This window comes from Juglans microcarpa x Juglans regia, unplaced genomic scaffold (genome assembly GCF_004785595.1).
Source record: "Juglans microcarpa x Juglans regia isolate MS1-56 unplaced genomic scaffold, Jm3101_v1.0 JmScfU0104, whole genome shotgun sequence".
Lineage (NCBI taxonomy): Eukaryota > Viridiplantae > Streptophyta > Magnoliopsida > Fagales > Juglandaceae > Juglans > Juglans microcarpa x Juglans regia.
In genome coordinates this window covers 1-11,671 of record NW_024475848.1, presented here as the reverse complement: position 1 = coordinate 11,671, position 11,671 = coordinate 1, and the positions used below count along the sequence as shown (strand labels likewise).

The 11,671-nt window shown below is 37.6% G+C and overlaps 2 protein-coding genes and 1 long non-coding RNA gene across 3 annotated transcripts; 2 read left to right on the top strand and 1 right to left on the bottom strand.

Annotated features, from left to right (window-relative positions):
* Window positions 1-2,870: 2,870 nt before the first annotated feature.
* Window positions 2,871-4,971, top strand: LOC121245658. The gene is made up of 2 exons (XR_005936919.1): window positions 2,871-3,316; window positions 4,784-4,971. It is a non-coding gene; the product is annotated as an uncharacterized LOC121245658 (long non-coding RNA).
* A 408-nt stretch (window positions 4,972-5,379) lies between these two features.
* LOC121245659 (putative pectinesterase 63) lies at window positions 5,380-6,950 on the bottom strand. The gene is made up of 4 exons (XM_041143600.1): window positions 6,422-6,950; window positions 6,112-6,318; window positions 5,780-6,006; window positions 5,380-5,672 (listed from the first exon to the last, which is right to left on the bottom strand). The coding sequence occupies exons 1-4, from the start codon at window positions 6,926-6,928 to the stop codon at window positions 5,513-5,515; spliced, it is 1,101 nt and encodes a 366-aa protein (XP_040999534.1). The 5' UTR covers window positions 6,929-6,950; the 3' UTR covers window positions 5,380-5,512.
* A 3,912-nt stretch (window positions 6,951-10,862) lies between these two features.
* On the top strand, window positions 10,863-11,652 carry LOC121245660 (the record flags this gene model as incomplete). Its single annotated transcript, XM_041143601.1, has 2 exons — window positions 10,863-11,339; window positions 11,429-11,652. Coding segments are annotated over exons 1-2 (675 nt in total), but the record flags the coding sequence as incomplete, so codon positions are not given.
* Window positions 11,653-11,671: the final 19 nt, after the last annotated feature.

Here is an 11,671-nt window from a genome sequence, read left to right as displayed (position 1 = left end):
GTGGTTTATGGTGGTTTATAACCCTACCACGGGGGTGAAACATAGTATACGGCCCAGCCACGGGTATAATGGTGGTTTATAACCCTACCACGGGGGTGAAATATGGTATACTGCCCAGCCAAGTGTATAATGGTGGTTTATAACCCTACCACGGGGTTTAAATATGGTATTTGTCCCGATGTGATGCTATGAGATGACATGAATATAATGTTTCAGTTTGGAAATGCCAAAGGATTTTCTTTTGAGAACAAGTTTGTTTTTCTGAAAATTTCGCTCTGATGTTTTGTATCAAGTTTTGTTTATGCATTCCGAAAGTAAAAATGTTGTTTATGCATTCTGAAAGAAAATGTTTTGTTCTGCATATCGAACGTTATAATTGCTCATGTTTTCATGCTAGTATATGCTCTCTGCTTACTGAGTTGTTGATAACTCATCCCTTATCTCCACAATATTTTTCAGATATTATGATGGTTCAGCTGAGAATCAAGATTATGAGGCATTGGGTGAGATGACTTAAGTGTAGTGGTTCAAGCATAGGAAGTTTTTATGAGTATTGTCGATTTTTATTAAGAAGTTTTATTGTGTTATAATGACTTGGTGTAACAGACCGCTAGAAATTCATTGGTGGAATTTCTAGCGACTTTAGGAATCTCGTGAAAACCCCATAAGTTTTTATGAATCGACCAATCGCATAGGTTTTAGTCTATCAACATAGTCAGTGTTATCACTTACTATGGTGCTAGTAATATAAGTTTAATTATTTGGGGTAGTTAGAAGTGTCAGAATGCGTTATGGTCTTCGCCATTAGACTCAGAGGATTATTTAGGATTTTATGGCGCAATAACTTATTTTCATAATTCCGGACGAAACGTCTGTTGAAAATTGTGAAATTATTTTTAGGGGCACTTCGGGTTGAATTTCGTTAAACGATTTTCACTATAAGTTAATATGAATATTTAGAATTTTTTAGTACTATGTTTATTATGTTTTTTTGGAGTGAATAGTAACCTCGATAAGCGCACCCATTGCAGTGTTTTCAAAATCACAGTGTGGAATGTCCAAATTAGGTTAGAGAAGTTTTATTTGGACACTTGGCAAGATTTTAGCCACACTTAGTGAATGGTGTTAGACACTTGACACAAAGAAGAACCATTAGATAGATTTGTGAAGGAATCAAGGTGTGAGATCATGCCACCTAAGCAAAGTTGTGTTTCATCTGTTCAACCAAATTGTGCTAGACCAAAGAGGGTTTCAACCCTAGCAAAACCCTAAATGATTGGAATCCAATTGAAACCCCAAAAGTTTGGTTGAAACCAAAACCCTAAATGGTTTTCCCAAACCCTAAAGTTGGCCTCCAAACCCTTTTTAATCCGATTTCTAGCATTGTGTTTAATCACTTGATTAAATCACTTCCACATGCTATTAATTAATCAAATTCTTGTTATGACATCATTATTCAACCTTTTAAACCTTGGGAATTTGATTGGGCCAAGAAAAATTGATTTTCGGCTTGATAGCATCTCAAACCCTAACCAAACCCCTTTAAACCCCAAATTGAAGCCCACTTGGTGGGGCCCACCAAGGCCCACGAAATTGGCCACCTTGGCAAAGCTTCTTGGAGAAGTTTCCTCCCCACATGGCAGACCATCCACTGCCATTGGCTGCACCCAATAGTGCCTTGATGTGAAGGAGAAATCCACTCCATCAACCTCCATCTTTCACAGCTGCTGCAAGCAGTCTCTGCCCCTCTCTATTCTCCACTTTATGTCACATATCCACCTCCAATCAAGGGTCATTCAAGCCCATAACTTCTCCCTCCAGAAATCTAAAGTCGTGCAAGACATACTTCTCTCCATTTTATCACTTCTTTCTCCCGTTCTTAGAGAGAAACCCAAAAGAGCTCTCTCGGGCAGATTTCTGGGACTTTTTGCGTGGCCATTTACGACCCTTTGTAAGTATTTTCGCACGATGATTCCTTCACATAAGTTGTTCGTCTTTGTGTATAGTTTCCGTTGATATATTATTAGTCTCATTCCATTCTCATTTGGTTGGTCAAAAGTATTTTTAACCATGGAAAGGTCATTCTGGGCGTGAAACTGGAGAGTATGTTCTGTTTTGGAAGTTTTGACCAAGCTAATGGACTTATCTTGGTCCGAAAATTTTATGGAGTGTTTTTAACATGTGTTTATGAATGTTCATTGAGGTTTGTTGCATGAATAAAGCTTTTGATGATAGATTTGCTTAGAGTTAGAAACTTGAAAACTGGAAGTGGAAAAACAGTTTCTGTTTGGTGAAAGTTTGAATATTTCGTGGTTTAATCTTATTCCAAAGGCTTTGATATTTTATATGATGATCCTAAGCCTCTTATATACATGTTAGGATGTTATTTCGAAGATATTTAGTATTACTTTTAAAGATATGATTTTCTATGCAAGAGGATTTCGGTTAGGCCTAAACTTTGAAGTTTTTGAGTTAGATCCATGTTTTATTAAATTTTAGTCATGTGATTTTAAGTTTGATGGTTGGATCTTCTTTAGGACACATTTTTAATCCATGTGATGTGTTAGTTTGAAGATCACATGTCTTTAAGCCATGGATCAAGAGATTGATCATAGTTAGTTGGGAAAATCAGTTTCTGTTTTGGACTAAGTTTAAAACCAAAAACTCCAAGTGTTGTTTTGTGTTTTTTGGTGAGTTTTGTTTGATGTTTTAAAGTATGTTTGATCTTAGGATGATGTTATGAATATGTTAGAAGTAAGATTTGATTTTTTGGAATTCTTGGAGATTTTTATTAAGGTCAAAACTTGTGATTTAAGATTTACTTTTTGTTAAAAAGTTTGGGTCTTTTTACAAAAAGTTTGGTATTGATAATTAGCTTTTTCTTAATGGATAGTTTTAAGGGTGTTTTTAAACTTAGGATAGGAAGATCTTTGTTACAAGATTTTGATTTATTCATGAGTTTTGGAACTTGAAAGAATTGCAACCAAAATAAGACAAATGGCCTATGTAGGTTTCGACCATAGTGAGCTTTCATAGTTGTGATTGGTTTAAATTTTTCTGAGTTGAGATTTGAGTTTGGGACAAAATTTACATGAGGAATGTAAATTTTGATAATTTTTTGGAATTAGGATATCAAATCCTTAAGTTAGGGGGTAAAATGGTCATTTGCCCACATGTAGAGGGTAAAATGGTAATTTTACTCTAAGTTGTCTCTTTTCACATTTCTAATTGTTAGTAATTAATTTCTAACTTTTAGAATAACCTTTTACAGTTCCTCGTATTTCGCATTTTATTCTAGTAGAACGCGACGATCGAGGTAAGTTAGCTTTTAAGTTACTATCAGTTTAATGTGTATGAGTGATAAGTAAGGGAACTAAATTGTATGTATGCATGTTATCATATGTGCCATGCCAAGTCATTACATATTTATCTGTTACACAGAATTTATTCTGTCATGAATTATTCATCTGTTACAAAAGATATTATGTCATGTATTCCTATACATTGCAAGCATGTCATGTTAAGTTAAGTATGCCATCTGTTACATGTATTTCATGTCATGTAAGATTCACTGTCACATGTTACACCATGTTATGAAATGTTGTCTGTTATGGTATGTCATGTTACGAAATGTTGCATGTTACATGTATGCCATGTTATGAAATGTATTCTGTTACATTTATGTCTTGAAGTATGTCATGTCCTGTCATCTTATGTTCATGTCATGTTATGCTACGTCAGGACTTTTGTCTTTTATGTCATGATCATGTTACGTCACGTTACGAAATGTCATGTATGCCAGTTAAGTTATTCATGTCAATCACGACCCTAAGCGCTAGGATGAGGTAATATCCTAATGGAACTCCTTTGTTCACGCTGGAGTGTCTAAATAGGTGTGAAATTCCCTGGGTTGACAAAGTACAGTCAACAGGTTGCGAATGAGGCCTAATTAGCTGGTCACCGGAGTGCGCCAGGCACTAACACCGATGGTGCCACACATTACGTTACGTGTGTCCACAGCAAGTGTGGCACAAACAAATAAGTCATGGGGCCACAACAACTGTGGAGCATGAAGTATGGGGCCACAACAACTATGGAGCATACACTACGTGAGACACAGCAATTGTGACACGTAGAATACGTGGGGCCACAACAACTGTGGAGTACGTATTAACGCACTCACAGCTGGTATAGAAACCTGTGATGTGATGCGGTAATTGGCAGGGACACACAGCTCAAGGGGATCTGTGTAGCACCCATATGGTCACTTTTAATTGATTAAGTCTATTGAATAAGATTTCAAGTTCATGCATTTCACGTTCAAGTCTTGTTTCAATTTCACGTTATGTTACGTTCAAGTTTACGTTCACGCAATCATAGTAATCCCATGAGACAAGAATATGTTTCAAGTTCATGTTATGTTATGTTCACATTTACGTTATGTTCCAAATTCACATTTATGTTATCTCATGCTCAAGTTCATGTTCAAATTATGCATGTTCACGTTCATGTTATGTTTTAAGTCCATGTTATATTTCAAGTTCACGTTCATGCTATGTTTCAAGTCACGTTCATGCTAAGCTTCAGTTTCAGTTTAAGTTATGCCAGTTATGTTATGTTGTATGTCAAGTTATGCTATGATTACTTATGATTTGATTATGCATTCATGCTTTTACTGCCATGCATGCATCATCAATCTGTGTGGAAGGTTTCCGTTAACTTGCTAAGATTTGTAATCAAATCTCATTATAGTAGTCCCAACTACCATTCCCCCGAATGGTAGATTTTGTTATAGGATCTGAAGGAGAACCGGGAATCGACCAATTGGAAACGGCCGACTAAGCGACGGTGCGACGTAGATGGTATTACAATAGTTACCTCAGATTACTACTTATATTGGTGGAGTTCAATCTCCAGCACTCTTTTGATCACAACCTTATGGACTATTATTGTGATCTTAGTTGTTTAGTATGTCGTTAAGCATGGAGTATGTTTCAAGTATTTGGGATATTTTAGTTTGGTGCATAGTATTGCTAAAGAAAAAAATTATCCGCTGCGAATATTGCATAATGCTAGATGCATGTTAGGAATATTGCATCTTATATGTCATGAACGGGGGTAGTTAACCTTGTGTTGCATGTCTCGACACTTCAAATGTCCGTCCGATCCCAAGCAGAATTTGGGGGCGTCACACTTGGCATTTTGGAAAATTGGTTATATTGAGAATTTAGAGTATTTTTTTTTATATTGTTAAAAGATGAGTTTAAGTGCTAGGAAGTAACTCTCCGACCCGTGCGGGACCGGGATTTTACAAAATAAATTTATATAATATACTATACATGCGTCACATCATAGTAATTATGGAATTTATCTCTTTATACTGATATAAATAATGTAAATATACTGTTAGAAAAAGGAGAAAATTAAATGCAACTGTACATGAATGTATTGGATGTTTATATCCAGTTAGAGAAAAGTTGCCGTTATGCATTTGGCAAATTGTAATGAGTTTTTAACCAATCTTTGGAATTGGGACAAGCCATTGACTTCCTCCGATGAAAGTGGTGCTCAAGAAGGGCTTTACTTGATCGTCAGAAAGAGTCTTTCCAAATTTGCGGTTGGAGGCACTTGACCCTGGGCCCGAGCATTGGTACTCTCCATAAAACACATTCCTACAATGTATCATGCAATCATGTTAATACGCCATACCTTTGTGAATTAATAACACGAAGAAAATGTTGAAGAAAACTGCACTATTGATGGGTAATTGGATGCCTACTTTTGGTGCTGAGACTTCATCCAACCGCCACTATTGATGTTACTGCCCATGTATGTATAGGCAAACACAACCCGAGATGTCTCCTTCCATGCTCGACCAAGGTACATATCGCCAGTCCCCTGTATCTTGCAATGGACGAATACAAACCCGCTGTCCCCTGATTGGCCATTCATATCTTGTGCTGCGATCACACCCAAATTCTCTGCAACCGATTTTATGGTGGTGTCCTGCATATTTATACATTCTTAACTTAATACATACATATATAAGATGAGAAATTATTAGCAGGCTACTCTAGAAATATGGATGGCTTGGTATTTTTTGCAGCTTACCCTGTAGAGGGATTTTCCATTTCCAAATATGAAATCAACACTCCCTTCGATGTAGCAGCTCTGAAACAAATGCCTACCCCGGTCATCACACAAGGTGTCTTGGAATCCTATGAACTTGCAACTGTAGAATGCTGCCATGTCCCCTGATATCCTCAATGCCACTGCCTGTCCATCGGATTTTCTGGGATCTGGCTTTGGAGATGAATTCTGTAAACACCATCCACAAAACAGATAGTATTATAAACAAACGTTTTATAATATTTGCTAAGAAAATAAAAGAAAAGAAAAGAAAAGAAAAGCAAAAACGCACCACAAAGATAATATTGACTGCCATGAAGTTGTCAGACTCAATGGCCACAGTGGCGCTTTCCCAGGTTCCGTATTTCTTTGCTGTACCGTCATACGTTATGGTAGGCATATTGCCCGGTTTCCCATAGAACGTCACGAAGGGCTTCGACCTATCGACGACTACCTTTTCTTTGTAATTACCGCCAGCAATATATATAATCACTCGGTCTGTATTTCCTGACGGAATGCTCTCAACGGCGTCGGTCACCGTCTTGAAATCTCCAGCACCATCTTTTCTGACCTTGATGATCTTCATTGGAGCTTTGCTAAGGGATGCGATTAGGGCGTTGTTGAAAAGGGTGTGCTTTGAAGCCTCCTCGTACTCTTTCATGTTTAGCGCAATCCATGCGTCTAGGTTTGATTCTGGATCCGATGCCACAGTCTGGTTGGCATGGCACAAAGCTGTTGGGACGAGCAATGTGGCTAGAAACAACAGCTGAGTTGCCAAATTTGTTAGTTTCAAAGCCATTTCGAATGATTGACTGAAAATGTAAGTTCACTCGCTGCGTGCTGCATGCATATGCTTGTATTTTCTTTATACTAGAAATAAAAGAGCAACGAACGGATCATGGGTATTAGAGTATGTGAAGTTGTACGTGATTTTCGAGGGGATTTTAGTTTCTTCTGTTTGTTTGTCATTGAAATGCCCCTACTCGCTTGAGAAACAACCAAAATGCCATTGTGCTTTTAAAGGATAATTTCAATGATTAAAGCTTTATTATCGTAGGTGAGAAAAACATATGAGGATTAGGGTTTGGGGCATTTTAGGAGTTGAAGAGAGCTTTTCTAGAACCAAAAGACTACAATGTCGGGGTATATGTATTGTATGTGAGTTTAGCGCTGTAGACAAAACAAGATGTTGTTTGGGGGTTAACTGTAACGCCCGGTCCCGGCTCCAGAGTGTTAGCTCTTATTAGTTAATATCAACTCCAATATCACAACTATAAATAATTCTGAAACTCCATAAAATATTCAACACAAATATCCATATTCCTTCATATGTACACTAAAAAAATCCTCATTAAAATAAATTAAAAACTCACTAAAGACTCAAAATATCCATAACTTAACATACCAACAAAATCGACCGAACAATAGCACTATTAACATGAACCAATAAATACTAGTACCCAAAGACACTTATTCTTCTATGATCATGACACCTTGCAAAAACTTCTTGCTTGTAACAACCGGGCTTTAAGCCCAGCCCGTTGGAGAAGCCCAGCCCACGAGTGGATAAGGAAGGACTAAACGGCGCCGTTTGGTGAAGGGATTTATTTCCCTTTTACAGAAACACTGTTTCTCTTCTCCGCGTTGCCTCCCCCAGTTCTCTGCCATTTCCGGGTATCTCTCACTCGTGCGCACCAACCCACGACTCCAGCAGTTGTGTTTCATCTCCTTTCACACTCAAGGTTCGGCCATTACTCAATTTTTTTCAGATTTCTCAATTGGGTTCTCACTGTTTTTCTTCTTCTTCCGCTGATTTCCTTCATTCTGTATTTCGGTCTACAGTTCCATGATATTTCCATTTCCGTGGGTCTCGGATTTCTCTGGTTCTTCAAGTAGACCGTGGGCATCAAGTCTGGGCGCCGTGTTGCCTCTGTTTGAATTTATTTTTCGGTAACTAATCTTTCCTTCCCTTCGTTTTGTCTACTCGCGCACACACACTGCTTGGTTGACCGTGCATCACACTTAGACAGTTTTTCCTCTATGCACAGACCATTAGTAATTTCAGTAGAAGAATTTTTGGACATTTATTTTTGGAGTTGTTGTTTTAATTGTTGAACAGTGAAGTGTGTTTGGAATTATGGAGGTGGAGGAGTATAATTTTGGGTGTTTTGTGAGTCGGTTTTTGAAGTATTATTTGAGACTTTTTGGTGTGAAATGACGGGTGTTTTGGAACTAGTTGTATTGAACTTTTGTGCAAGTTTTGAATTGTTGAATGAGTAGAGTATTGATGCGTGCACTGAAATTGTTTTATTCGAAGTTTGGAAGCGAAGTTTGGATTGGATTATGTTTTAATTATTGGAGTTGCTGTGGTTGGCTTTGGAAATGATTATAGTCGGTTGGTATTAATAGAAGGTGTGGCTGTTTTGGGTTTCAATTGCAAATGGTTTGAAGAGAGTTGTTCGGATTTAATTGTTAGATAGTTATGGAGCTGTGAAGGGACTGTTTTGATTTATTATTCAATAAATAGCAGTCTACTAGATTGGTTATTAAATGTTGGATATATGTTCTTTTTGTTTAGGTGGTGTTACTATGTTAGAGTTCCGGCTCAAGGTGTTGATAATACGAAGAAGTCAGGTAAGCGGGGTTCATACTAGTTTTGCATAAAAATAAAATGAGGTTGACTTTGAAATAAATGTTTGTTTTTTTTAAAAGATGATCTGAAAACAACCTCAGATGTTTATTCTGCATACGCATAAATTCATATAAGAAAAATGTTTTTCTGTCATGACTGGTGTAAACATGAGCTAGTTTTGTGACTATGTAAAAGAGCGAATAAGAAAATTCTAAAAGTTTTGTTATGAACAAATGAGAAGATTTTGTTTATGTTTATCTCGAACATGTGAAATGATCTGAAGCTTTTCAGTGTTTTGTTTAGACATGATGTATCATCTGAAAATCTTGGCATGAAGTTCTGATTCTGTATATGTTGTAACCGGATTTTCGATGAAATCCGTTCTGTTTCTGTTAAGGCCCAGCCACGGGTATAATGGTGGTTTATAACCCTACCACGGGGTGAAACATGGATGGCCCAGCCACGGGTATAATGGTGGTTTATAACCCTACCACGGGGTGAAAATGGAATATGGCCCAGCCACGGGTATAATGGTGGTTTATAACCCTACCACGGGGGTTAAACATGGTATTGTCCCATGTGATTAAACGATGATATGATTATAATGTCAGTTTAGAAATGCCAACGGATTCTCTTTTGGAATAAGTTTATTTTCTGAAAACTTCGCTCTAATGTTTTTAAAAGTTTTGTTTCTGCATTCTGAAAGTAAATGTTTTGTTCGGCTTATCAAATGTTATAAATGCTCATGTTTACATGCTGGTATATGCTCTTGCTTGCTGAGTTGTTGATAACTCACCCCGTTAATCTTCATAATATTTCAGATGACATCGATGGTTCAGCTGAGGATCAGTATTAGAGTCTATGGAGAAGATTAGCACTGATTTGTGGTTGGGTATCTCATGTTATAGTGTTGGTGTTAGAGACTAATTATTTTCTTAAGTTGCTTCAATGGATTTAGACGGTTTATGGAGATTTATGTTAATGTTTTATTATTTCTAGTTGTTATTTGAGACATGAAGAAGAGTTGATTTTATTTGGGTTGTTTGGATTGAATATTGGATAAATGAGCTTATTTGATTTATTTAATTGAAGTATTTACGTTCGATTTGAGGTTTTGGGAAAATGGATATATTATTGATTTTGGGGTACTCTAGCCTTGTTAGAGCTGATTATCAGGTTTTATGAGTTAACTCTCCGGACCCTCGGGTCGGGGTTACAGTTGGTATCAGAGACAGGTTTGAATTCTGCATACTGTAGACCTTGGAGGTTTAGATATCTGTGGGTTCATAAGATGTGGAAATTTCAAAATAGGAATTGGAGGATTATAAGGATAGTCATGGGATATTTAAGTTTGAGTTCAAGAACATTAAGATTGATTTTGATGGGATTTGAGGTTTAATTTGGCTGATGTTAGAAATTGAATTTGGAACTTTGAGATATTTAGTGATATACGTGTGTATTAAGTGATGTCAGATTTGCATAGTTATCTGATTTATATAGATATATATATGTATATGTGTTTATATGCATATTTTATTTATCCTCTTATTTATTTTATTTACCTTGTATTCGTTTTCTTTTATTTTAGAACGTTTCACCGAGTGTAGACTTTCAGGATGGCTGCTCGTCGTAGAGTAGAGTTCGAACTCTTGAAGATTTGAATGAAGACGACAATGGTGGGGGTTGCACGTTCGAACAATTTAATCGAACGCATCCTCCCACCTTTGATGGAAGAGGCAATGCGAATGCTGCGGAAGATTGGATACAAGACATTGAAGAAATATTTGGTGTTTTGGAGTGTACCGATCAGCAAAAAGTCAAGTTCGCAGCCTTTAAATTATCTGGAGAAGCAAAGAGGTGGTGGAATTCTGAGAAAATTATCAGGGAAGCTGAGGGGATTGGAGTAATTGTTTGGGCTCAATTCAAGCAGAGTTTCTTCGACGATTTTCCCTAAGGCAGATAGGGATGCTAGAGCCCGAGAGTTCACCAACTTGGTGCAGGGAACCATGACTGTGCGCCAGTATGCTGCAAGGTTTGCGGAATTATCACGTTTCGCCGCATACTTGATTCCCGATGAGGAGAAAAAGACTTTGAAGAAGGCTTGAACTACAGGATTTATGAACGGGTATGATCTTACAGATTCAGAATTTTTCAGAATTAGTACACAAGGCGATGCTAGCGAACAGAATCTTAAGAGGGGTGCTGAATTACAAGAACAGAGGAAGAGAGCTGCTCCACAAGGATTTCCTAGTTCGGATCAAGGGCAATGGAAAAAGAGAAATGAGGGGAGCAGTTCAAGTCAGAGGCAGATACAGGGAAATCCTACACCTAACCCTTGTAAGTTCTGTAACCGCATACACCATGGAGAGTGCAGGAAGGAAGTGGGTTCATGTTTCAAATGCGGTAAGGATGGGCATTTCATTAGAGAATGTCCATTGCTGCGGAGACAACAGAAGGCCCAACCCACCCCAAAACTTTAGGCCGATTAATCAAGGCAACAATCAGCGGAGGACTGTACCTGCTCGGGTTTTTGCTTTGACACCGGGAGAAGCTGAGGACAAGGAGGATGTCATCACAGGTATAATTCTCTAACCATCTCTTAAAATTTCTTTGTTGAGAATTAAGGAATATTTGTCTTATTATTCTTGGATTAAATGACGTAACCAGGAATTGTTCCCTTATTCCTCAATAAGGCTATTGTTTTATTTGACTCGGGGGCTACTCACTCCTTTATTTCTATGGATTATGTTAAGTTGTGCCCCATTGTTGCTGATGAGATGGACTACAATTTGAGGGTCTCTACCCCAACTGGTGATATAGTGACTTGTAACAAGATTTTACTCAAGTGTCCAATAACTATTAGCGGGAAGGAAATGCCAGCTAACCTGATAGTCTTTCCTATGACTGGGT